The 26,076-nt window shown below is 51.9% G+C and overlaps 1 protein-coding gene and 1 non-coding gene across 6 annotated transcripts in view; both read left to right on the top strand.

Annotated features, from left to right (window-relative positions):
* Ap1b1 (adaptor related protein complex 1 subunit beta 1) overlaps positions 1-23,939 on the top strand; it is a 51,834-nt gene extending 27,895 nt beyond the window's left edge. For 4 of the 5 annotated variants that reach the window (XM_042667621.1, XM_042667624.1, XM_042667622.1 and 1 more), the window contains 18 exons: positions 53-298; positions 2,558-2,748; positions 3,203-3,424; positions 6,103-6,223; positions 7,467-7,562; positions 8,115-8,230; positions 8,654-8,819; positions 12,571-12,669; positions 13,162-13,421; positions 13,969-14,170; positions 15,390-15,533; positions 18,373-18,518; positions 20,475-20,604; positions 20,863-20,947; positions 21,321-21,407; positions 21,490-21,644; positions 22,178-22,186; positions 22,987-23,939. In XM_042667621.1, the coding sequence (XP_042523555.1) occupies positions 53-298; positions 2,558-2,748; positions 3,203-3,424; positions 6,103-6,223; positions 7,467-7,562; positions 8,115-8,230; positions 8,654-8,819; positions 12,571-12,669; positions 13,162-13,421; positions 13,969-14,170; positions 15,390-15,533; positions 18,373-18,518; positions 20,475-20,604; positions 20,863-20,947; positions 21,321-21,407; positions 21,490-21,644; positions 22,178-22,186; positions 22,987-23,061 (2,550 nt within the window). In that variant the 3' untranslated portion in view covers positions 23,062-23,939. The remainder of the gene's footprint in view (positions 1-52; positions 299-2,557; positions 2,749-3,202; positions 3,425-6,102; positions 6,224-7,466; positions 7,563-8,114; positions 8,231-8,653; positions 8,820-12,570; positions 12,670-13,161; positions 13,422-13,968; positions 14,171-15,389; positions 15,534-18,372; positions 18,519-20,474; positions 20,605-20,862; positions 20,948-21,320; positions 21,408-21,489; positions 21,645-22,177; positions 22,187-22,986) is intronic. The other variant, XM_042667625.1, reaches the window with a different exon arrangement.
* On the top strand, positions 18,925-19,021 carry LOC122097208. Its single transcript, XR_006145491.1, has one exon. It is a non-coding gene; the product is annotated as a small nucleolar RNA SNORD125 (small nucleolar RNA).
* Positions 23,940-26,076: the final 2,137 nt, after the last annotated feature.

The following is a 26,076-nucleotide window of genomic DNA, read 5'->3' as shown; positions in this document are numbered from 1 at the left end:
AGCCATAGGTAGCTCATCTGCCCTGCCCTGGCCAATGGCTGGTTCTCCTCAGGACTGTGAAGACCCCAATCCCCTCATTCGGGCCCTGGCAGTGCGGACCATGGGCTGCATCCGAGTCGACAAGATTACAGAGTACTTGTGTGAGCCACTCCGGAAGTGCCTGAAGGATGAGGATCCATATGTGCGAAAGACAGCAGCTGTGTGTGTCGCCAAACTCCATGACATCAATGCCCAGCTGGTGGAAGACCAGGGCTTCCTGGACACCCTTAAAGACCTCATCTCTGACTCCAACCCCATGGTAAGCCACTGCCACTCACCATGCCACCTCCTCTGCCTCCTGGGTTGTGTGAGGAGACCTTGGCTTGACTGTCAGCCTGGGTACCCCCAGTTCCTAGAAGTCAGAGTCCCACTGAGTTGCTAATTGTTCCTTTGCCTTGTCATAGTTCAGGAATGGTCTCCGCAGGGAACTAGGCCTGAATTCCCTTCTCTGACTTTCTAGTGAGTTGTGTGTCCTCAGGCTTGCTGACCTTCCACAGCTTTCTTCCTCATTAGTAAGAAGGGTCACTTGCTTTATGGCTGCCTGGAGTGCTAGGAAGTGCCATGCCTGGCCTGGCATACAGTATGCATCATTGTTAGCGCCCTCTTCCCCTTCCAGTCACTGTCGTTGTGATGGTCTTGTCACCAAAACATCTGAGTGTGATACTCTGAATGTGTGGCTCTTTTCCTTTTCCTTAACATCTTTGCAGAAAGTAAGGGGTCACCCTTGAAGTAGCATACTGTGGAAGGCAGGACACCAGGACATGTTGGGAGGTAGCCTGGACTCCATCCATGATGATGGCAGCATTTTGTAAGGCACCTTGGCCAGGGTCTATTTAAAATGAAGCGCATACCAGTAGTGTGGCATCACACACCTATGATCCTAGTACTCAGGAAGCTAAGTGAGAAAGATTGCAAGTTTGAGGCCAGCTTTAGCTACATAGGAAAATATTCTCTCAAGTGTGTGTGTGTGTGTGTATGTGTGCGCGCGCGCATATATGCACACTGTTACAAGGACTTGAATTCAAAGCCTTGGTTTTTTTCCCACTTGAGCAATACCTCAAATCTAGTTTTTTTTTCCTTTTTTGACTTGTAAATTAGAAATGGAATCTTTTTCTGTCCAGGCTAGCTTGGAGCCTCAGCAGCCTCCTGTGTAGCTAGGATTACAAGTGTGAGCCTGAGTACACCTGGCTCAAAAAAGCTTTTCATAAAAACACAAAAAAACAACCTTTGACCCAACCCTCCCTTCTCTGTATTCCATAGAAACCCTCATCACACAGACATCTTAAGTTGTCATAGGGAAAAGTGTAAGACCTTGCAGACCACATAGAAGGAGCTGCCTGGTAGCAGTGCAAGTGGGTTCCAGCACAGAGTGTCACCTCACACGCCTGTCTGTGCCCCAGGCATCTGCTCCCTGCGGCCTTAAGGGAATCTGCAGGGATCTTCCAGCTCTGACAGCATGTTGACAACTACAGAAATAAGCTGCTATACCTGGTAGTGGGGCTGTCGTGTTGACATCAGGGATTGTTCCCCTTGGCAGGCATCTGGAGCTGGGCCTTCCTTGGCTTGTTTCTTCCATTTTTGTTGGTGATGATGATGGTGGTGGTGTTTTTTAGTGATGTTAGGGTTTCAACTCATGACCTCATTTGCTAGGCAAGTGTGAGGCCCTGAGTTCTACCACTTGAACCAAGTCCCTAGCCCTTTTTTTTTAGTTTGCTTTTCAGATAGTCTCTCAGGCCAGCCTGAGCTGGCCTTAGACCATGATCCTTCTACCCTGCCTCCATACCTAACATTTTTGAAATGGTATCTCAAACACTTTCCTAGAGGCCAGGGCAGTGGCTCAGATCTGTAATCCTAGCTGCTCAGGAGGCTGAGATCTGAAGCTCACAGTTCAAGAAGCCAGCCCAGGCTGGAAAGGCCATGAGACTCATCTCTAATTAATCACCAGAAAACTGGAAGTGGAGCTGAGGCTCCATGTGGTAGAGCACTAGCCTTCAGTGAAAGAGCTCAGGGACAGTGCCTAGGCCCTGAGTTCAAGCCCCACACCTGACCAAAAAAAAAAAAAAACTGCCCAGGCTGAAGCAGGGCACTCATGCCTGTAATCCTGAGGTCTGAGGATTAGGATTCAAAACCATCTCAGGCAGTAAAGTCTGTGAGTGTTATCTTCAGTTAACAAAAAGGCAAAAGTAAAGCTGTGGCTCAAGTGGTAAAGCACCAGCCTTGAGCGAAAAAGCTAAGGGACACACACACACACACACACACACCTCTCTCAAGTAGCTGTGATCAGAGGTACACACCACCACACCTGGCTTTGCCTTATTTCTTTTCAATGGCAGCTGTCCTTATTTTAGTTCCATTTTGCCCAGGAGTCAGCAGGGTAAGTGCTTGGAGTAGTTTCCTTGAAACTCCATATCTGCCTATCAGATCATATTTCTTTCAAGATGTCCCTCCGGTGTCATTAGGTCCACTGCCCCTGCCTGAGCTGTGCCCCAGCCTCTGCTCCTTCCACACTCCCTACCAGGTGGTGGCAAATGCAGTGGCTGCTCTCTCGGAGATTGCTGAGTCCCATCCCAGCAGCAACCTGCTTGACCTGAACCCACAGTCCATCAACAAGTTGCTGACAGCCCTGAACGAGTGCACTGAGTGGGGCCAGATCTTCATCCTAGACTGCCTGGCCAACTACACACCCAAGGACGACCGCGAGGCCCAGAGGTGAGCAGGTCACCCTTGCTTGCCAGCCCAGTGGGACAGCGTCCTCTGAGGCTCTAACCCTGAGCTAGACCACCTGGGCTGAGTCAGGAGCTGGGTAGCATCGGAGCCATTGTTCATGGAGTTCTCACTATCTGCCTAGGTCTCTATCCATCCTTGTCTGCCCCTTACAAATGATGAGACTGTTACAAAAGCAGGGAGAATTGTGCAGGTCACCAGGTAGACTCATGAAATCCTTTCCTAGCAGTTAGGGGGAGGGGACAAGCTGACATGGGAAAGGACTGTATGCCAGGCATTTGCTCATTCTGAGCTCAGAATTATTGAGTCTGAATGGGGTCAATAGGAGACCACAGATGCTGGATCTAGATCTTCCTTCCACAGGAGACATGGTATTTTGATAAGTAAAAACAGGATGTTTCCTCTTGTCTTTCTTTCTTCTTGCCCCGCTGGAACCCAGTATCTGTGAACGGGTCACACCCAGACTCTCCCATGCCAACTCTGCTGTAGTGCTGTCTGCTGTGAAGGTGCTGATGAAGTTCATGGAGATGTTGTCCAAGGATCTGGACTACTATGGCACTCTGCTCAAGAAGCTGGCCCCACCCCTGGTCACTCTGCTGTCGGCTGAGCCAGAGCTGCAGTATGTGGCCCTGCGCAACATCAACCTCATTGTGCAGAAGAGGTACGGAGACCACCACAAAGGTCCCACACTGGCAACAGGGGCCAAGGGGAAATGACCTGTCAGTATGCAGGAAGTCTAAAGAATGCTTTAGCCAAAGGTTTTCACCCAGGGCACCTTTGCCCCTCAGAGACCCTTTTCATGGTCACAGCTGGAATTGGCTATTGGCCTCTAGTGAGTAGAGGCCGGAGACACTGCTCAGCCTCTTATAGTACTAGATAGTCCCCCATAACAGGTAACTGATCGGCAGTTCCAAGGTTGAGAAGCTCTGACTTAGCCTGAGAGAGCTGGCTAGGTAAAGGTGAGCATGGGGCTGCTCAGAATGTGTGCATATTCCTTAGAGTCCATAGCAGTAGTCCCTGAGATTGGAGGCCTCTGAGATGGTGAGGAACCCTTGGACGTGGCATTGACCTGAAGATCTGGGGGAGGTAGAACAGAGTGAGCAGGATGCCACGCAACCCACTCCCTCCTCCCAGGAAGCTATTTGAGGACACCAGGGAGGGGACCTGGTGCCAAGGAACGGTGGGTCTGAGGCTTCTCAGGAATGATCCTCCTTCCCGTGTGGTAGCTATAAGTGAGCCCTGCCACCTGGTGGGATCAGCCTCCTGAGGAGCACTCCCAGTCCTTTTGTCAGTGGCTCATTCAATAATCAGGGCCTGGCAGTAGTGAGCCCCACTGGTGGGAGCAGATAGGAGACTTATATACAGGCCATCTCTGCTGAAAGCTGGCATGCCTTTTTGTTGTAGTATCAATCTAGTCCTTGAACTGCAATATTTGTAACTATCACAGGTAAATACAGGAAAGCATTCCAAGAGCCTTAACAAAGCAGAGACAGGCTTTATAGTTACAGTGTTGCCCTTGGGTCACTGGATTTGTTAGAATGGAGGGACTCGCAGATCCTGATCAGCTATATTTAACATGATAATCTCTTAAGAAGTTGTCCATGTCACCAGGCATGACCTGGGCCAGGCCTGATAAGTGGTTGGGCAGCTTCTGCTACATCCTGAGTGCAGAAGTCATTCTACTCTCCAGCTTGGTGTCTTGCCTCCTACCCAAAGCAACACAAAGCCTGCTGGTGTGGCCAGGTCCTCCTCGCAGCTTGTGCTGCAGCACTGAGGCCAGGGGTTCCTCCTTACCCCATTTTCTCCCTCCTTACCTTCTGTCCTCCCTTTTCCTAAGGGGAGAAAACCTTTTATATATTCACTTTGCTGTTGCTGCTGCTTGTGCTGGTCCTAGGACTTAAACTCAGGGCCTGGGCACTATCCCTGATCTTTTTTTGCTCAGGATAGTGCTGTCCCACTTAAGCCACAGCTCTGCTTCCAGCTTTTTGATAATTAGTTGAAGATAAGTGTTTCATGGACTTTCCTGAATCACAATCCTCAGATCTCAGCCTCCTGAGTAGCCAGGGTTACAGACATGAGCCACCAGCAACCAGCATTTTACTTTTGGTTTTTTATGTTACTGGTTTCTCTTCTGGAAAGGGCATGGGAGTGGGAGTCAGGGTGATGACTCAACATGCTTCTTTTGTTAACATGTGACTGCTGTAAGCTTCATAACCCCTCTTGAGTTTCCTTGTCTTAGAACAGTGTGGCAGGTGGTGCCATTGGAGGGCAGCAGGGCAGGCTCTTAAGGGAGGAGCTGTATGCAACGTGCTTTGGACAGCTCAGCCTGGAGCACCTCCTCTGACACATATGGGTCCATCATGTTAGGTTCCTCATTACAGTCTCACAAATGACTTGTTGTATGGGTGTTTGTGGTGGGGTTCCCAAGGCCTCCCGCCCCCCCCAAGCACAGATTCACTGGCAGGTCTCAGCTTATAATTCGCATGACTGAGACTCATGAGAGCAACATAGAAAGAGGTATCTTCTTGGGTCTCCCTCTCTTTTGGGGGAAGGGAGAATCGAGCATACTCTTCCCCTAGCAACAGAAAGTAGCAACACGTGTGGATCGTTTCTGCCCACAGGAACCTAATTGAGATTCAGCATTGAAGGTTTTCTTTTTTTTTTTTTTTTTTTTTGGGCGGGGGGGGGGGGGGGGGGGTCCGGTTGTAGGACTGAACTCTGGGACTGGGCGCTGTTCCTCAGCTCTTCAGTTCAAGGCTAGCGCTCTGCCACTTGAGCCACAGTGCCACTTCCAGCTTTTTTCTTTTTGCTTATGTGGTGCTGAGGAATCGAACTCAGGGCCTTAGGCATGCAAGCACTCTACCACTGAGCCACCTTCCCAGCCCCAGCATTGAAGGTTTTCATTTGGGACACCCATCAGATTTTCAGATTCCCAGAAGGAAAGCAATATTGTTTGTACAAATAGCCACCTTGATTGGTCCGGGACCAGGATAAACACTACTAAGATCTCAGACCTAGCAGATTCAGGCCTGGGCGGTAATGCCTTTCTGCGAGGGTCATCCTCATTTTATGGGTTAGGAAACAGGCTGAGGTTGGAGCCCTTACCTGCTGCTTGCTGCCCTTGACTGTGAACTGTCTTGCCTCTTCTATGCCCAAGATCTGATCACACTTGTAATAACCAGGCAGAGCCTCCACTGGCACATGTAGCCCAACAATGGCTCTACCTCCCTGGACCTCAGGCTCCACTTCAGCCCTCAGCAATGGCCCAGCAAAGTGAAAGGGTTTTCTCACAGGCCTGTGCCTTGCTTATGCTTTCTGGGCATCCTGCCCTGCCACCAGGCCCGAGATTCTGAAGCACGAGATGAAGGTTTTCTTTGTGAAGTACAATGACCCTATCTACGTGAAGCTGGAGAAGCTGGACATCATGATCCGCCTGGCCTCCCAGGCCAACATTGCCCAGGTGAGAGAATGGTGGTCCAGGCACAAGCTTGAGTGTCTTAACAATGCTATTACCCACTGGCTGTGGTGTCTACATTGGTCTATCATGCTTACCACTAACAGGTCATCTCATGGAGAGTCTACCACAGGGCCCCAGGACTTTGTAAGCAAGGGAAAAAATCTGGTAGAATCTTCTCAAGCTGAACATGATGATGCATGCCTACAGCCCCAACTACTTGGGAAGCAGAGGCAGAAAGATCTTTTTTCTCTTTTTTTCCCCAATCCTGGGGCTTGAACTCAGGGCCTGGGCACTGTCCCTAGCTTCTTTTTCTTTTCTTTTCTTTTCTTTTTTTTTTTTTTGTCGCGGGTCTTGAACTCGGCTTGAGCGCTGTCCCTCAGCTCTTCAGCTCAAGGCTAGCATTCTACCACTTGTGCTACAGGACCACTTCCAGTTTTCTGAGTGGTTTATTGGAGATAAGAGTCTCACGGACTTTTCCTGCCCGGGCTGACTTTGAACCATGATACTCAGATTTCAGCCTCCTGAGTAGCTAGGATTACAGGTATGAGCCACCAGCGCCCAGCTGTTCCTAGCTTCTTTCACTCAAGGCTAGCACTCTACCACTTGAGCCTCAACACCATTTCTGGCTTTTTCTGAGTATGTGGTACTGAGGAATCAAACCCAGGGTTTCATGCATGCTAGGCAAGCACTCTACCAGTAAGCCACATCCCCAGCCCCAGAAAGGTAATTTAAGCCTACGAATTCCAAACTAGCCAATCAGCATAAGTCCTCTTTAAACAAACAAAAAATACTCCCTATTTTCCTTAATACCTATCATGAAAAGGTGGTGATAGAGTACTGGTTTAACATACAAAGACCCTGGGTACACAAAGAAGTGGTAGTAGTAGTTGGATATGTTAGCTAAATCAGTGTAAAACAAGGGTGTCCAGAGGGGCTAAGTCTGACCAACATGCATTATATGCATGTGTCATGCATCGTACACATGTCAAAATGAAACTCCCTTGTACAATTAATTGATGCTTAATAACAAATGTGGGGTGAGGAGATGTCCAGCCCTGCCAGCCAGCTGTTCCCTACTTCTCTTTTGGAATAACTTCCTGTTAAGGCATCTGTCATCTCTCTCCCTGCTCTTGGCCTTCCACCTTGAACAGAAAGCAGTTCTGACACTACATGCCCATTACCCAGGACTGCTCCGGTAGGTTATCTAGTTAGATCCCACCAAACCTTTTATCTGTTTGAGCTGTAGGTGTTGGCAGAGCTCAAAGAATATGCAACAGAAGTGGATGTGGATTTTGTTCGGAAAGCTGTGCGTGCCATTGGCCGCTGTGCCATCAAGGTGGAGGTAAGGAGGCTCTGGGATTTGCCCCCTTAGCTGGGGAAGGGAAGGGAGAGCTGCAACCAGGAAACCAGTGTGATCCTAGCAGAATCTATCAGCTGTCTGTGATCCAGTAAGGCCAGGGTTGCCACTACAACCTCCATTGTGCCTGTTGAAGAGACCTGGCAGAACACCTTCATACACTGAAGCCTCAGATGAAATTACTCATCATAGGTTTTGGTGGTTTTGGTTGCAGGACCCTACTTCATGAAATAGCAAGAGAAGTTTGGTCTGGCTGAAGTGAATGCTCTGCCGTAGGCTGAAGCCCTCCCCACTCAGGGCCAGCCTCGGGCTTCTCCCTAGTCGCATTTCATCCCCTATGTCTGCACCACCCAGGGCCATAACTTGGCACTTGTTCCCCACCTTCCCATTGTGGGGGAGAGTGTTCTGTTCTCACCCTTGATGAGGAAGGTAGGCAAGGAATATTGCCGGGAGCTTGGTGTAGCATGTTCATCTGTGGCTCTACTGGAAATGGGTACAGGGACCATGCCCCCACACCCTTCTCCTCTTCCCATGCAGCAGTCTGCGGAGCGCTGTGTGAGCACACTGCTTGATCTCATTCAGACCAAGGTCAACTATGTGGTCCAGGAAGCCATTGTTGTCATTAAGGATATCTTCCGCAAGTACCCCAACAAGTAGGTTCCCAGCCCTCCTGGTGAGAGAGTGATCTGGCTCTGCTCTAAGACAGAGTAGTGGCTTCCCTCCTTTGCTGCCATAGACAGCATGCTCAGAAGAAACCCTTCACTTTCCTTTCCTTCTTTCCCTGAGCTGGACCTCCTCTGCTTCCCAGGCCAAAATAATAGCATAGTAGTATATATTCGTGATCCTAGCACTCAGGAGGCTGAGACGGGAGGATCTCAGAGTTTGAGGCCGGAGTCCTACATAGCAAAACCTTGCCTCCAACAAACAAGCAAAGAAAGGAGTTAAGCTATTGGCGGCTAAAACACATTTCCTGTCCCAGTGGCCTACCTTGGCTGGCTCCTCCCTCCCCACCCCTCACCCCTGCAGTTGCTGGGGCTTCCCTGTGGTTCACTTGTTGGCTGTGCCTGCTCTCCCAGATATGAGAGTGTGATTGCCACACTGTGTGAGAACCTGGACTCCCTGGATGAGCCCGAGGCCCGGGCTGCCATGATCTGGATTGTGGGCGAGTACGCAGAGCGAATCGACAATGCAGACGAGCTGCTGGAGAGCTTCCTGGAGGGCTTCCACGATGAGAGCACCCAGGTGAGAGGGTGCCCAGGAGAGCTCTGGCATGAGTCCCGACTGACAGCCCAGCCTCTGGAGCTCATGCTGACCTCAAGCCCGCTCTGCATACCAAAGCGCCATGATGTGGGTGCCCCATACCAAAGTGCCATGATGTGGGCAGTCTATCCCCAGACTGCCTTGGGGATAGAAGATGGCCCACATTTTCTGGTTCTATTTGAATAGATGACTCATGGGCTTGGTTCAGAATTGAAAAGTTACAGAAGGATATATAGTGGAAAATCACCTTTGAACTACTTTCCTGGCCACTTTTCCTCCCAGAGCCACTAATTTCTTGACAAGGATATTCAGACTTTCTATACCAGCAATAGACACTTCATGTGGGTTACCATGAAGTTGATCTCATTATCCATGGCACCTGTGTTCTGAATTAGGACTCACTAGAGAAATATGGTTAGGTTCTTACAAGTGGCTAATTGCAACATTCTTATCAGCTGATTGATCCATAACCTTGTTTTATATATGTTTGTTTTTAAAGACACCTTATTTACTACATAGTGACTTTTTTGCTTTTTTGGTCAGTCATGGGGCTTAAACTCAGGGACTGACCACTGTTGCTGAGCTTTTCTGCTTAAAGACACATGTTCTACCATTTTGAGCCACAGCTCCACTTCTGGTTTTCTAGTAGTTAATTGGAGATAGAGAGTGTCATGGACTTTCCTGCCCAGGCTGCAATCCTCAAATCGCAGCCTCTCCAGTAGTAAAGATTACAGGCCTGGCTGGGAAGGGGCTTAGTGGCAGAGTGCTTGCCTACCATGCATGAAATCCTGGGTTCAGTTCCTCAGTACCACATAAACAGAAAAAACTAGAAGTGGTGCTGTGGCTCAAGTGGTAGAGTGCTAGCCTTGAGTGAAAGAAAGCTCAGGGACAGAGCCCAGGCCCTGAGTTTGAGCCCCAGGACTGGCACACACACAAAAAAAGATTACACGCCTGAGCCAACAGCACCAGGTTTTTTTTTTCTTTTTTCTTTTTTCATGGGACTTGAACTCTGGGTCTGGGAACTATCCCTCAGCTCTTCAGCTCAAAGCTAGCACTCTACCACTTGAGCCACAGCACCACTTCCGGTTTTCTGAGTGGTTTATTGGATATAAGAGTCTCATGGAATTTCCTGCCCTGGCTGGCTTAGATCTCAGCCTCCTGAGTAGCTAGGATTACAGGTGTGAGCCACCAGGACCCAGCATTGGGTATGCTTCTTAAAGGGACCATCTGTCAACAAGTGGCAATCTTAACTACTGGAGAGGCTGAGATCTGAGGATTGCGGTTCAAAGCCAGCCCAGGCAGGAAAGCCCATGATACTCTTACCTCCAGTTAACTACCAGAAAACCAACCAGAAGTGGAGCTGTGGTACTAAGGAATTGAACCATGCTAGGCAAGCACTCTACCACTAAGCCACATTCCCAGCCCTTATTTTTTTTAATTAATTTACTTTATTGTTATTATAGAGGTGATGTGTATAAAAGGGTTATAATTACATGAGTCAGGTAATGAGTATGTTTACTTTCATACAGTGTCTTCTGTTCTCCTCATTCTCTCCCAGTCCCTCCTCCCATCTCTACCCACGAGTTGTGTAGTTGACTTTCATCACTGTCCAGTGAGATCCACTGCTGCACTTTTTCATCCTTTTTCCCTCAATTTCTGTACCCTCCCCAGCATAATGATTCTTTAACATTGAACTCCTAGCCAACCCTGTTGTAACATGTTAAGCAAAACTTATCTAGCACATAGATTTGCTCTGAGTGGCAAAAACCAGAGCCTTTATGTGATTAGGAACACTAGGCAAGCATTATACTTAGGTGACATTTTACACAAAGAAATCACCAACAAAAAACTCAAGTAAAAGCTGGCTTTGATGGATCATGCCTAGGTAATTAATCCTAGTTAATCTCAGCTTCCTGGCTGAGATCTGATCACAGTTTGAAGTCATCCTTGACAGGAAAGTTTATGAGAGTTTTTTGTTGTTGTTTTGGTTTTGGTCCTGAGGCTTGAACTCAGGGCCTTGGCACTTTCCCTGAGCTCTTTTTGCTCAAGGCTAGCACTTTACCACTTGGAGCCACAGTGCCATTTCTGGTTTTCTGTTGGTTAACTGGAGATAAGAGTCTCATGGACTTTCCTTCCTAGGCTGGCTGTGAACTGTGATCCTCAGGTCTCAGCCTCCCAAGTAGTTAGGATTACAGGCTTGAGTCCCTGGCACCCAGCTTGTGAGACTCTTATCTTGAATTAACCACCAGAATGCTGGAAGTGGAGCTGTGATCAAGTGGTAGAGTTCTAGCCTTGAGTGAAAAAGCTAAGGGACTGCACCCAGATTCTTAGTTCACCCCTAGACTGGTACCAGAAACAAAAAATTTCAAAAAAAAGAAAAGGAAAATAATGACACTAAATAAACGTTGAAAAAGATGCTTTTTAACAGTATGAGAAGTCAAACAGTACTGTAGAGCACACTCTACCTCAACTTGGAATGTATCTGTCAGGTGGCTCTAGTGTTCCCTAGTTTGCCTAAACCTGTGAATGAGTACTGTTTCCAGGGCTACAAGGAGGTTTTAGCAAGTAGATAGATGCACAGATATGGACTATAAATAATGATGGTCCTTTATATATGTATTTCTTTTTTTTGTATGCCAGTACTGAGGCTTGAACTCAGCTATGAGCACACAGCTTTTTCACTCATGACTGCTGCTCTACCACTTGCGCTTCACTTCAGTTCTGGCTTTTTGAAAGTTACTCGGAGATAAAAGTCTTACAGTTGTCTACCTAGGCTGACTCTCAACCTCAGGTCTTAGCCCTGTGGGTAGCTGGTGTGAGCCACCAACACCTGTCTTTTCTGCTCTTTTAATTAACAGTACTGCAATAACTAGGCAGTGTGATGATGAAGGGTTGGAGGAAACTGTAGAAGCATAGGGGCTGGGCTAGGATCAGCATGCACTATGAAGGAGAAATGCTAGCCTTGCTGGTGAAGGACCAGGCAGAGACAACCTTTCACCTTCTATGGCAGGCTGGCTCTGTGAGCTCATCCTTTGACCTCAGTGACACTATTGCCACTTGTTGACAGATGGTCCCTTTAAGAAGTATACCCAGGGGCTGGGAAGTTGGCTCAGTGGTAGAGCGCTTGCCTTGCATGCCTGAGGCCCTGGGTTCGATTCCTCAGCACCACATAAGCAAAAAGAAAAAAAGCCGGAAGTGGCGCTGTGGCTTAAGTGGTAGAGCACTAGCCTTGAGCTGAAGAGCTGAGGGACAGCGCCCAGGCCCAGAGTTCAGGCCCCATGACCGGACCCAAAAAAAAAAAAAGTATACCCAATGCTGGGTGCTGGTGGCTCACACCTGTAATCCTAGCTACTCAGGAGGCTGAGATCTGAGGATCACAGTTCAAAGCCAGAGGGGCAGGAAAGTCTATGAGACTCTTAGTTAACCACCAGAAAACCAGAAGTACAACGTTAGCCTTGAGCAAAAGAGCTCAAAGAAAGAACCCAGGCCCTGAGTTCAAACCCCTCAACCATCACCAAAAAACAAAAACAAAACGAAGAAGCATACCAGCCACAAGTATTGCCTTTTACAGCTGTAAACTTGCCAAGGACTAGGCTGCTCAGCAACATCCATACCCTGCTGTCTTTGCCTGTATTCTGTAGTTAACACCAAGCCTGTAGGAGCTGTTCCAGGCTTCCAGAGACCTCAGAACTCCATCTACAATGTGCCTACCTTGCTCTCCATCTCTCTGCAGGTCCAGCTGCAACTGCTCACAGCCATTGTGAAGCTCTTCCTGAAGAAGCCCACAGAGACCCAGGAACTAGTGCAGCAGGTCCTCAGTTTGGCTACTCAGGTGGGTGACCCACCTACCCAGCATGCCTTGCACAGACCCCACACAGACATTGCTCCAGCAAGGGAAAATGTGGACCCAGGAACTAGTCTTTCCTCTGAGTGGCATGTATGGGGTTTGGCTCCAGAGTAGCCCCAGTCCTCAATCTGCAGGAGTCAGAGTTGCAGGGTGCAGGGTCAAGGGGTGAAGTTGAAGCAGACTGTAAATACAGATGGGGAAGGCATGGGAACCAGAAGACTTATGGGAGGGCAGACACAGAGGGTAGCTAGGAGTGGAGACAGGAGTGAGTATGCCCTGCTTAGACTGGCTACAAAAGAAAACCAAAGAGAGTGAGCTGGGAGCTGCTGGGACATGTCAGCCTAATAGCCATGCTCAAAATGGCTGTCATTGCCAGCCTTGTGAGCATACCTGGAAGCTGGGGCTGGGGTTGTGGGGGAAGCCCCCTCCTCCCCCGTTTGCAGAGGACTTTCACAGGCTCTCCACATGCTCCTCAAGGACTCAGACAACCCGGATCTGCGAGATCGTGGCTACATCTACTGGCGCCTGCTCTCCACGGACCCAGTGGCTGCCAAGGAGGTGGTGCTGGCCGAGAAGCCTCTTATCTCCGAGGAGACAGACCTCATTGAACCCACACTGCTGGATGAGCTCATCTGCTACATTGGCACGCTGGCCTCTGTCTACCATAAGCCACCCAGCGCCTTTGTGGAGGGCGGCCGGGGTGTGGTGCACAAGAGCCTCCCACCCCGCACTGCCTCGTGAGTGCAGTCAGCTGGCGGGTCTGCGCCACCCACCCGCTCCCTCTGTTCAGTAGCTGGGTGCTAGCTTCATGTGACAGCCCATGTCAAGGCCTGATTCTGACCTTTTAGACACTGCTTAACTGCACATGAGGTGTCCACTAGATGTCCTCATTTGATCATATCAGTGAATGATGGAAAATGTCCCCATTTAGAGATGAGGACTGTGGTGTGGAGTGTTTCAGTGACCAGTCCAAGATCCCACAGTTGGCAGAGTCCAGGCTGAGGTCCCATTATGTCCAGTTCCAGAGCCCTGTTCCCACCACCTCTGCTATAGTTCCCAAGTGGCTGGTTTAGCCTGGGGACTGGCATCCAGTTTTCTCTAGCATGGCCTCTCCTTTGGGTCAGCCATGAGGGGGATGTGGCCATCATGTGGATGGCCCTCTGTGGGACAGCAAGTGGGAGAGCCAGTACTTGTTTTAGGAAAGATCTTGAATGCGAGGGTCTCTTGGACTTCACTAGGACCCCCCAGCATACCCACCAACTGACCTTCCCCTATGTCTGGCAGGAGTGAGAGCACAGAGAGCCCTGAGACAGCCCCTGCAGGAGCCCCTCCTGGAGATCAGCCTGACGTCATCCCCGCCCAGGGTGACCTGCTTGGGGACCTCCTCAACCTGGACCTCGGCCCCCCAGTGAGCGGTCCACCATTGACCACCTCCTCAGTGCAGATGGGAGCTGTGGACCTTCTCGGTGGTGGCCTGGACAGCCTGGTATGCTGTGGCGATGTTGGTAATGATCTTTGGAGGAGCAGTCATTGGACACCATGTCCCTCGTGCTAGACACCAGGCAGGGGCTATGGGTGCTCTATATACAGACTCAGTCTCTCCTTGAAGTCTGTGTAGCTCCCAGCTCCCTACTCACAGATGGGAAAAGACAACATGGCTACGGAGATCAAGTCACGAATGGTCCCTTTCTGGACTACTTAGCATCAGTTTTATCTCCTTCCACCATTCCCTTGTGAAGACGTTTCTGGCTCTGAAGAATCAGAGCTGCGCTTACTCACCCCAGACGATATCAGCTTGACATAGCAGTCCAGCCAGGCCTCTCTGAGAGACCTTGGTAAAAAGCAGTGGTGAGCTGGAGCCAGGGTCCTAGGTGTTATCAGACAGGCAGTTGGCTTTGGCCCTGCCTCACTCAGAAGCCCAGGCAGCAGCCCTGGACAGGAATCTGACAATCAGTGCTAGCAGGCAAAGGTACAAAGGGGTGAGGTATAGGATATGATGGTGGTGGGTGTAACCATGGGAGTGATGACCATATACTCCTCTGCTGGAGCCGCAGCTAACTAATCTTCTCCCTCTTTTTCTCTCTCGTCTCCATGTGTCGTCTCTGCTGGCTTTTCTCTCTGCATGTTGCTGCCTGTTCTCTTCACCCTGCCTGCTTCTGCTTGGAGATGGGGGATGACCCTGAAGGGGTATGGTTCATCTCTGTCCTCAAGCTCTTATTCCTGCTTCTAGAAGCATGGGCCCAGCTTCCTCAGGGACAGGCAGTGTCATAGCAGCCCCTCCTTATGAGCTCAGGCCTGTGCTTGCGTTCTTGTAGTTTCTGCTTTGATCTCCTGGCATCCAGTTGCCACTGACCCCATACTGTGAACTCTTCACTGCGTCTTCTCTGCCCCATGACAGACTGCCTTGTCATCCTGAGGGTTGCTGACCTTCATCCCATAACCTCTCTCTCAGAGGAGAGTGCCTGTGTGCTTAGCACCTGCCACCCCTCAGATTCCCCTTTTGGCCATGGGCTGAGTCCCTTCCCAGGGATCACTTCCTAAGGCTCAAGGCTCATGGAACTGGGCCCCTTCTCCACCACTTCACTCCTTGTGTCTACAATGTAGAAATGCAGAGCACATGTGAGGGCTGCCCCCCTCACCTCATTTTCTAAAGTGTGTACCACTCCTTATACCCTGATGTTTCTGTTTCTCCTTTTTCTTTCCAGATTGGGGACAACAACTTTGGGGCACCCCCAGCAGCAGCAGTACCTGCCAGAGTAGGTGCACCCATCGGCAGTGGCCTAAGTGACCTGTTTGACTTGACCAGTGGTGTGGGAACCCTGTCAGGCTCATATGTGGCCCCCAAAGCAGTAAGTACCTTTCCTTCTCTTGTGGCAGAAGCTGAGAAAAGTCCTAGACTGGTTTGGGGTCTCTTCAGTGGTGCATGCTGGGTTATGGGCCAAGCCAGTGCTAGTAAGGAAAGCTAGGCCATGGCAAAGGAATTGTTGCCAGGTGGGGCTGGGGTGAAGGGGAGGGTTTCCCAGGCAGAGACTCACAAAGCTCAGCCTGCAGGATAGTCAGTTTAGCTGAGCAAAAGCAGGATAATAGCCTGTGACCAGTCTTAGAGGAAGAGCAGCCAATCTTCTCAGGGCACTTGTGCCATTCAGACCCAGTGCCTCGCTCTCTGAGGACAGTTTTCCCTATCCCTAAAGGAAACTTGTAGACTGAACCATCTGCCCACACATAAGAATCCAAAAAGAATCTGGGACCATCACTACACGAAGAGCACCAAAAGAAGGGAAGAGTACAGGTTTCAATGTTGTAAACACCAGCATGCCCAACTGCACCAGAAGAAGTGCCAACATGCCACCATGACAGTGGTGTACCATTAGTTTCCAAAGAGGTTACCAATTCCTTCCTGGTAAAAGTGTGAGCATGACAGAGTGTACCCCCCTCCCATCCCCAAGTCACGATCCTTGAAACTTCAAGGTGTACATGTGTATGTCTGCCTTAGATAAGCCATGCAGAATAGGCCCAAGGGTGCAAGACAGTTGCATGTCATCACCATGGCAAAAGGCCCAGCATCCCTGTCTCCACCCTAGATGACATAATGGCCTCTATTTGCCACCTGGAGATACCCACAAGTACCAGCTATGTCCCAAGGACACTACTCCCAGACTCTGGCTAGACCACAGATTAGTAAGGAAAGAACCCAGAAAGTTCACAGAGCTCCCTGAGCCTCTGCTCTTTAGATACAGCAGGGTCTTGAGCTGGGCCTCTAGCCAGGTTCTTTGTATATGCCAGTACTGTGGCTTGAACTCAGCGCCTAGGCACTGTCCTTTAGCTTTTTCACTTAAGGCTAGTGCTCTGCTACTTAAGAAATCACAGCTCACCAGGTGCCAGTGGCTCACACCTATAATCCTAGCTACTCAGGAGGCTGAGATCTGAGGATCGCGGTTCAAAGCCAGCCCGGGCAGGAAAGTCCGTGAGACTCTTATCTCCAATAAACCACTAAGAAACCGGAAGTGGTGCTACAGCTCAAGCAGTAGAGCTCACTTTGAGCTGAAGAGCGCAGGGACAGCGCCCAAACCCAGAGTTCAAGCCCCATGACCGACCAAAAAAAAAAAATCACAGCTCTACTTCTGGCTTTTTGAGTAGGATTACAGGCATGAGCACCAATGCCCAACCATAGTGACCAAGTGAGCAAGGCCAAGCACTGGTGACTGGGGGCCATTCTGCAGGAAGAGGAGGAGGCCGATGGTGCAGGCTCAAGGCAGAGGTCAGAGAAGCAGGCCAAGGCCAGGCTCCACAGCCTTCATAGTACTGTATCTGCCCTGTCACAGCTGAGAACTCAAGTGGTGGTTTTTGTCCAGGTCACTAGGGTGCTGAGAGTCATCCAAGTGAGAAGGTGAGGAAAGGCTTGCCAACAGAGGAAACGGTGGGAGTGAGGGCAGGCAGAGCCTGGAACAGCCCCAGGCTGTGGAGGTCATTGCAAGGGGAAAGACCATGATTACCTTGGCATTTCTTCAAGATGCCTGGCCCGGGCTGGGAAGGTGGCTTGGTGGTAGAGTGCTTGCCTTGCATGCCTGAGGCCCTGGGTTCGATTCCTCAGCACTACATAAGCAGAGAAAGCTGGAAGTGGCTCTGTGTCTCAAGTAGTAAAGTACAATCCTTGAGCTGAAGAGCTGAGGGACAGCGCCCAGGCCCAGAGTTCAGGCCCCATGACCAACAACAACAACAAAAAAGATGACTGGCTGCTGTGGAAAGTGGGGAGGGAACTGGCAGAGCTGTCTTACCTGTGGAGTCTGCTGGTGTTGCCCGTGGAGGAAAGGGTTAAGAGGGTCCTGGGGGAAAGAGGACTTGTTCTGTGTGGCTGCAGCCTGGAGGGCATGGGCACTGCAGAAGCTGTCAGGTGGTACTAAGCTGTTTGGATGCTGAGGGTTGTGAGCTGGTCAGAGGAAACCAATGGCCCTGAGACATATCTGTATGTCACAGGGCAGCACCAACAGACACCCTTTCTTGCAGGCCTTGTTCCTGTCGATGGTTCTGTAAACACACCTTGCATTCTGGGCCATACCAGATTCTGATCCAAAGACTGAAAGTTAGAAAAACAGAGCCCCTCCCTCAAAGATCCCCTTAGGAACAAAGAGAGGGACCCACAGGCTCATGTTTATCTGCCATGACAGCTTTGAGTATTGGAGGAGGTGGCTCTTGAGCTGAGACTTAACAAGGGCAGCCAAGATGCTGAAGGCTGGCCAGATGGGAGGTCCTCTTAGGTACTGTCCTTGGTCACACTGGTTTCTATAATGAGGGGCCAGCCTGTATTCTGCAAGAGAGGAAAGCAAGGAGGCCTCAGGCTCTGGCAGGGGGCCAGGATGGTGTGAGAGATTCAGCTCTGTCCTTGGCTTGTCAGGAGGCTGGCAGGCTCGCTGTCTGCTCACCTTCCTCAGCGTTCCCTTCTTTGACCTCTGCACACTGAGCAGCCCTTGAGTATACCACACACCTCCTTGCCTTGCCATTCTGCTGCGTGCCCATGCTGGGACTGTGGGCCACCGGTCCTCATCATCCTGAGATACAACTTGCATTCCCTAATGGTGAATGTGGGAGTCCCTTTTAGGAGAGAAAGAAAAGGCACCCCCTCTCCCCGCAAGCTGTTGGATTTAGGGTAGCTAAAGAGACGTCAAGCTCTTCTCACCCTCTTCCCTGTAGGTCTGGCTCCCTGCCATGAAGGCCAAAGGGCTGGAGATCTCAGGCACCTTCACCCGCCAGGTAGGCTCCATCTCCATGGACCTGCAGCTGACCAACAAGGCCCTGCAAGTAATGACAGATTTTGCCATCCAGTTCAACCGCAACAGGTGAGCTTGGGGGCCAGCCACTGAGAGTGCACATTGGGCCTGCAGGCACCTGAGGGCCTGAACTCTGCACAGAACCGATTCCAGGCAGATTGGGAAGGACATATGCCCTGATTTTTGCCTTCCTGCACTTGCTCCAGGCTGGCAACCTCCTTTGGAAGCACCCACATTTCAAGATGCGTTCATCCCACCATGACAGGAACTCAGGCCTCCTCTCCCGGGCTGAGTCACTCTACAGAGCTGCCTGCCAGCCTTCCTCTGGTGACAAATGATAGTCAAACAGGGCCTCTGGGGATGAATGTGCACTGCTCCAAGTTTCTCATCCCTCATACCCCTACTCTGTGTCCATGGGAAATCATACCTGCTGGCACCATGCTGTATTGGGCTTCCTAGGCCAGGGCTCTCCAGAAACCAGAGCAGCCCCTCCTGATGATTCCTCTTCCTGAGTGGCTCTAGTGATGAGCAAACTGAGCCTCTAAGAAGTTGACTGAAGGGGCTGCTTCCTCAGAAAGCCTTGGGTAGATCAGGGGATCTGGTCAGCTCTGCCACTGCCCCTCCAGAGGACAAAGGCTACAGAGGCACTCCAAGCCACTAGGGGTGGTCCTGACGATCACTCTTAACAAACCCACTGTGCACTGAGCACTTCCTGGGACGCAGACCCTGAGCCAAGGGCTATTGGAGTGTTGTCCAGCCATCTGACTGCCCTATGAAGTTGGTACCATTTCCCCCTTGTAATAGGTAATAATACCTTGGCTTTTCAAGGGCCAGGGCCTTGCCTAAAGTCACCCAGACGCAGTGATGGAAGCTCCCAGAAAACATTGGAGTGCAGAGTGCCACCATACAGGCCTGAAGTTCCCCCACATCATCTAGTACTGTGTTCCAGGCGGGTCTGACTGGCCTTGTGGGTAAAGCACAGCAGGTCAGGCTCCTTGAGTTGTTACCAGAATCTGAACTACAAATCCTGCAGGGTCTCGGCATGAGTCATACCTCACCAAGGCTTGGCTCCCTCTCCCTATCAGGAAGATGGGATGCTGCGTGCCTTTCTTCCCCACACCACCCACTCCTTTTTGGCAGTAGGGGTTTGAACTCAAAGCCTTTCAGGGCACTCTACTTGACCATGTACCCATGCCATTTTACTTTCACGTTTATGTTGTCTGAGCCAGCCTGGACTCATTTATGCTTCCCACATAGCTGGGATGTCAAGCATGTACCATCATTCTGTTTCTTCCATCAACAGAGTCTTGCTGACTTCTGCCCAAAATCTTCCCAATCTCAGCTTCCTACGAAGCTAAGCTGGCAGGCACTCACCACCATACACAGCTGTGACTTTGAAGGGAGTCTTGTAAACTTTTCTTCCTTAGCTGGCTTGAACCACAATCCTGTTCTCACCCTCCAGAGTAGCTCAGATGAGCCACTGCTCATTAGACTTTTCTGTTTTCATGTTCTACCACCTGATGCCTAGCTGGCCATGCTAAGCACCCAGTTCAGGTCCCGTTCACATGTTGGGACTTACCTCCCATGAGCCTATGATGAGGGGGATTGTCCTAGATTTCCCACATGTTCCTTCTGAGAAGCTGGCGTTTTCTGAGTTTGTGTGGCCCTCAGGTGACCGGGCTACATGGTGAAATATGGCTTTTTCGTAAGGCCATCAAACCTCTTTGGAGGTGGGGGAAGGGGGACCTGATTGCAAAGACCTGGGTTTTCAGGTTAGAAGAAAAGTAGTCCAAGCCCTTGGTGTTGCATAGGGCTCCCTGCGAGCAGGCAACGCGGCCCAGAGAGGAGCAGAGATCAACTTTGGCCTACTGCTAGGTGGAGCGGAGCAGCCATCTCCCCAGGCTTTTGCCTCTTGTCTGCACACCATTAAGAGACAGTGTGGTCAGGGGCTTGATGGAGAGGCTCCATGCTCACACTTGTCTGTGTCAGCACCTGCTACCCCTGTGGGGGCTTCTCTTTCCCCAGCTTTGGCCTGGCCCCCGCCGCCCCACTCCAGGTACACGCGCCTCTCAGCCCCAACCAGACTGTGGAGATTTCCCTGCCTCTTAATACAGTGGGCTCAGTCATGAAGATGGAGCCTCTGAACAACCTCCAGGTGTGTCCCCACAGGGCCAGGCACCAGCATCCTACAGCCCCCATCTTGTGCCAGCAGGGGGCTCTCACCTACAGACATGTCAGGAGGCCTGGGTCAGAGGGGATGCAGCAATGTGGCTGCAGGGGAGGGTCATGTGGGAGATCCTGCTGGTGACTCCCTTCCTGGGCCTTCAGAGGTAGTCCCAGCCCAAGAGTTGGTATGGAGCCTCAGAGACTGACTGTCCCCTTCCCTGCCCTCCCTTCCCCTCCCCATGCCTAGGTGGCTGTGAAGAACAACATCGATGTCTTCTACTTCAGCACCTTGTACCCTCTGCATGTCCTCTTTGTAGAAGACGGGAAAATGGGTGAGTCATCTCACTGATGGGCACGGCCTCTTACCCTCAGCTTGTCCCACAGGCCGCAACAGCCTGGTCATTCCTAGTGCCCATCTCTGTGCCCCAAGAAGGCTTCAGAGGGCTTGGCTTAATAACAGCATAGAACAGGCGTCTCCCTACCACAGCCCTGTGAAGCGGGCTGTGACAGACTAATGAGCAGCCTTACAGGGCCAGAGGAGGAAAAGGGAGCAGGGAGGAGAGGAGAGCCAGCTGAGGTTTGCTCGGGAGAAGTAGGAGCGGCCGTGGAGAAGCTAGTGCCCTCTCAGCTTCCAGGTAGCACTGGAGACCAGGCCTCTTTCCTGCCTGGTAAGCTGCTGCTTACCCAACCCCACTCACCCTGCAGACCGGCAGATGTTTCTGGCCACGTGGAAAGACATTCCCAATGAGAATGAAGCCCAGTTCCAGATCAGAGACTGTCCTCTCAACGCGGGTGAGAGCCCCGAGCCCAGTGGTGTGGTCCACGCTGGCCCTTGCTTGCCACCCTACTGACCTCAGGCCATCTGACCTCACAGAGACTGCAGGTAGCAAGCTGCAGAGCAGCAACATCTTCACCATTGCTAAGAGGAATGTAGAAGGCCAGGACATGCTCTACCAGTCCCTGAAGCTCACAAATGGCATCTGGGTGCTGGCGGAGCTGCGGATCCAGCCCGGCAACCCCAGCTTTACGGTGAGCGCCCCTGCACCCACCCCTAGTTCTGGAACCTTCATTGCCCAGTCCTGGCAGCCCCCCAGGCCAGCAAGTAGCTCAGTTGCACCAAAGGACCCTTCAAGCCTGGGGTGAATGGGAATCAGTCTGTCCCTGATTTGAAGCTTTCTAGAAAGCTTCAACTCAGCAAGGTCCCATGACAGGATGGCAGGGTTCCTCCAACTTGGAAGGGGCATTGCTGGGCACAGGCCCTCCTGTACCCAGCCAGGGGAAACTGATTCCTACAGCCCACGCTTTCTGGTCTTGGGACAGCTTCTGGGGATGCTTGGTCATCCAGGAGGCCACACTGCCATTCCTGGGACCAAGGAGCCCTCTGGCTTTGCCTCTCCCCTGAACCCCTGAATCTGGCAGACGTGGCGCTTGGACACCACCTGAGTTCTGCTGGTGGCTGTGACCGGTGGGTGGGGCTGTAGCCATGGCTTCGTTGGTAGTAATTTCCGTCTCCCTGTTTGGTTGCTGCATGCCCACCTTCCCCACTGGCGTCCGTGGTGCAGGACTTGGAGGTTAGCAGACTGCCTTTTTCTTCCTCCTCCCCACCGTCCTCCACAGCCTTATTGCACATGCGCTGTGCATCCTCTGGCCTGGTCCTTGCACCTGGAATCCCCTGCCTATGCCCTTTGTCTTGGCCTCGCTTCATCCTGCTGCTCCCAAAGCTGGGCAGATATGCATGCAGGCTACCGACACCCTGCTGCTTTCTATCCACCCCACACACGGCGCACACTCCACCTGCCCTGCTTCCTGACTGCATGCTTCCAGCCGGTATTTCCAGTAGAAGGGGACGCTGGCCTCTCTGCCCTCTGCCTAGACCTCAAGGCTTAGACCTAGGGCCGATGCTCACTCTTACAAACCTGCTTCCCATGCAGGAAACCAGGAACAAAGGCAGAGCACCAGCACCCTGCTATCCCCCCGCCAGGAATGCCCCCTCCTGAATCACTGCCCCATCAGGATGACCCATTAGGCTTGGGCCTCGGGCCCTCAGACCTCTGGGGGGCAGGGCTGCAACCAACAGGGTGGGGGCTGGGCACGCCTAGCAGCCTTAAGCCTGTGAGTCACAGCCTGCCAGTGGGGCTTTGGTGGTTAGGATGACAGCAGGTATGTGGGCTGCAAGTATATTTGGTTCCCACCTGGCTGGTTGCAATGGCCACCCCCTCTGCTTTCCCTCACATCTGCCCGAGCCGCAGCCGCCACCCTGCCACGTGTGCATGCACACGCTTCCATCCCGTGCCCTCACTTCCCCCTCCTCCCTGCATTCTTTCTTGAGGAGGAGCCCCAGGGATGAGCTCCTCTACCTTCTCCCCTGCAGCTGTCGCTGAAGTGCCGAGCGCCAGAAGTGTCCCAGCACGTGTACCAGGCCTACGAGACCATCCTCAAGAACTGAGGCCCTCCAGCGCCCGCCCCAGCCTCAGCCGGCCCTGTGCAGTCCCTGGGGGGTTGGTGGCACTGCCTTCATGTGGGAAGGGACCTGGTAGGGCTCCTTGGAGGCTCCCTGGTCCTGACAGCAGGCACACCAGACCTCCTCTGCAGGTGCCGCCCCCCTTCTGGGGTGAAATCTCAGTGCACCCTGTTTCCAGTGGCCCCTATTCCATTGCTATGACATGAGTCAGGTGAAGAGAGGACCAAAGGAAACAGCCAAAGCAGAAGCTGGACGGCGGGTTTCAGGACCCTCCGCATGATGGGTGGGCACAGGACCCTCAGGTTCCCAGCCCACCCTGTCCCTGGGTGGGGAAGAGCCCTGGGCAGTAGAGCTGCTCCCCAGGGTCTAGGTCCAGGTGTCAAAGATGTTCACAGGAGCAGAGCTGAGCAGAGAGGACCCTGGGCCTGCGCCTGCCAGCTGGTGTCCTGTGGCCGCCTGCAGGGTCACAACCACACAGAAGCTGAGCCCTGCCTCACGCCGGCCAGCCCTGCCCCGAGGAAGGCCACTACCTCCCGAACATTCCTTGGTGTGCCCTCTGTGAGGCCAGGGTTCTTGGAGCAGAGCTGGGCCAGGATGGGGCAGCAGCCTGTGAGGGGTCCCCCAGCCCATCTGCCTGACAGTGCTTTAGGGTCTCCGGACACTGCTGTTTAATAATAAAGATTCTGCTTTTGGCAGTCATAGACGCCTCTTTCCCTCCACAGCTGTCAAGGGTGAGACGGCCCCGAGGGGCCAGGCCTGGAGACTGGCCCCTGCGGTTCCATAGCTAACATATATAAATAGAACATATATATTGTATGCTTACTCTTTATTTTCCAAAAGAGTGAATAAAAATAGTGACATCAGGTGTGTCCCTGGCCAGTGTGTCAGGTCCTGACTGGCCGGGTGCAGGTCCTGGGCAGGAGCTGTGCGCCAGCTGTGTCCCCCCCTCGCCCCCTCCTGCCACTGCCCCGGCTCAGCTGGCACGCTCAGCTTCCTGCTGCCCCAGAGGCTCCAGGAGCAGTGTGTGCCTCTGGTGAGGGGCAGGGCAGCCACCTGCTCTGGCCTGGCTCCCCAGGGCATCTGTTTGCATTGTAGCCTCCTGGTTTGGGGAAAGGGGAGGAACTTGAACCTTTTTCTAAGGATGGAGCGTTAGGGCCCCACCCCTTAGGCTCAGAGACTTTGCCTGCTCCGCTTGTGCCCAGCCCTGCACCCTGCCCTCTGACATGCTGCTGTCAGCTGGGTTTCTGGAAGGTGGCCTGTGCCCACTGCTGGGGACTTCCACTGGCCACACAGCCCAGGGGGCACAATGCTGCTCTAGGGAGCACATCCAGGAGCAGGCCAGGGCCCTTGCTTACACAACCCTGCTTCTTGCCTCACCTGGCAATCTGCCACCAGAAAGGCCCCAGGCAGAGCGGCTGTAAGAACCAGAATGAGGTGCCGCCTTGCAAGTGTCCCCCTTCCCCCAGCCTACCACATACCTTCCCTCACCCAGACGCCTCGGGTGTTCCCAGGAGCGGCTGCATGGGCACCTCCCCCAGCCCAGGGTCTCACCTTCCACTACGGCTAGAGAAGGAAAAATGAAGGAGGTAGGACAGTGGGCTGTCAGAGCCCAGAACTGCACTGAGCTAGGCAAGGCTGACTTGCCACTGAGCACCTGGGCCCTCCTGATAGTCTGCCTGTACCTCAGATGCTGGGGCATAACCTTCACAGTGCCCGCAAGTATGGCAAGGCTTAAATATGCACGGGAGGCAGGGGCTGGTGGTTCATGCCTGTAGTCCTCAGGAGGCTGAGATCAGAGATTACAGTTCCAAGCCAGTCTGGGCAGGAAAGTCCAGGAGACTCTTTCCTCCAATTAACCATCAAAAAAATGGAAGTGGAGCTGTGGCTCAAGTGATAGAGTGCTAACCTTGAGCAGAAAAGCTCAGAGACAGTGCCCAGGCCCTAAGTTCAAGCCCCAGGACCAGCAAAAGGCAGTGTTACTATGTAGTGGGAAACATGGGAGACAGTGAGGCACTTCACATAGCTTTACCACCTCACTGTAGCAGAAAATAAGTAACCAGACCTTTGGAAGTGCTGTGAGGGCCACCAGTCCATGCCCTTTGCTTCCCTCCCCAGCCCTTCACATCCCTCAGGACTGCCCTGACTCACAAATCTCTAGCCAGGTGCTGGTGTCTCACGCCTGTAATCCTGACTATTCAGGAGGCTGAGATCTGAGGTTCACGGTTCAAAGCCAGCCCAGGCAGGAAAGACCAAGAGACTCTTAGTCTCCAGCTAGCTACAGAAAAAGCCAGAAATGGAGCTGTGGCTCCAGTGGTAAAGTGACAGCGTTGAGCACAAAAGTTCAGGGACAGGTGCTCAGGCCTTGAGTGCACACTCCAGGACATGTATGCGCGCGTGCGCAAACACACACACACGCACACACACACAGTGTTCTCCAGCACCTTGGGCCTTCCCAGCTCTTGGGAAATTCAGCAGCAGCACACACCTTTTTGAAGAGTCCCAGGACACCTGAGGGTGGGCAGCTCTCCTGTGTGCCTGTACCATGCCTCATCTCTCATTCAGCTAGTGGTTTACGTTCGTTTTTAGGGAGAAAGTGACTCAGGACAGGTAAGAAGATCATCTGTGTATACTTTTTCTCTCCCACCCTTCCTCAGTCCTTAGTTTTCCTCCCAGTAGACAAAGATTATTGATAGATTGGGGATTTCTGACAGGGATAATCTATGAACATGTCCAAACCAAGGCCTGGAAGTATTTACTAAACAAATGGTAGCCCACCTAGGTATGGCCACCATGTTCCTGTTTATTGTTGTCTGTCTGTCTGTCTGTATGTATGTATGTATGTATGATTGAACTACTGGGCCTGAAGCCTGCGGCTGCACATAGGCTGTACCCCTGAGCTGTATCCTCAGCACACACTTCCTGTGTTTACAGGAGTGGAAATTCTGGAGCTGTTTTCATACCAGTACAAATCAGCACACCTCGGTGCTTCCCGGAGGCTGG

This window comes from Dipodomys spectabilis, unplaced genomic scaffold (assembly GCF_019054845.1).
Source record: "Dipodomys spectabilis isolate Male_0828 unplaced genomic scaffold, ASM1905484v1 ptg000416l, whole genome shotgun sequence".
In the NCBI taxonomy this organism is placed as follows: domain Eukaryota; kingdom Metazoa; phylum Chordata; class Mammalia; order Rodentia; family Heteromyidae; genus Dipodomys; species Dipodomys spectabilis.
The sequence above is the reverse complement of the archived record's forward strand: the minus strand, read 5'-3'. Positions and strand labels throughout refer to the sequence as shown.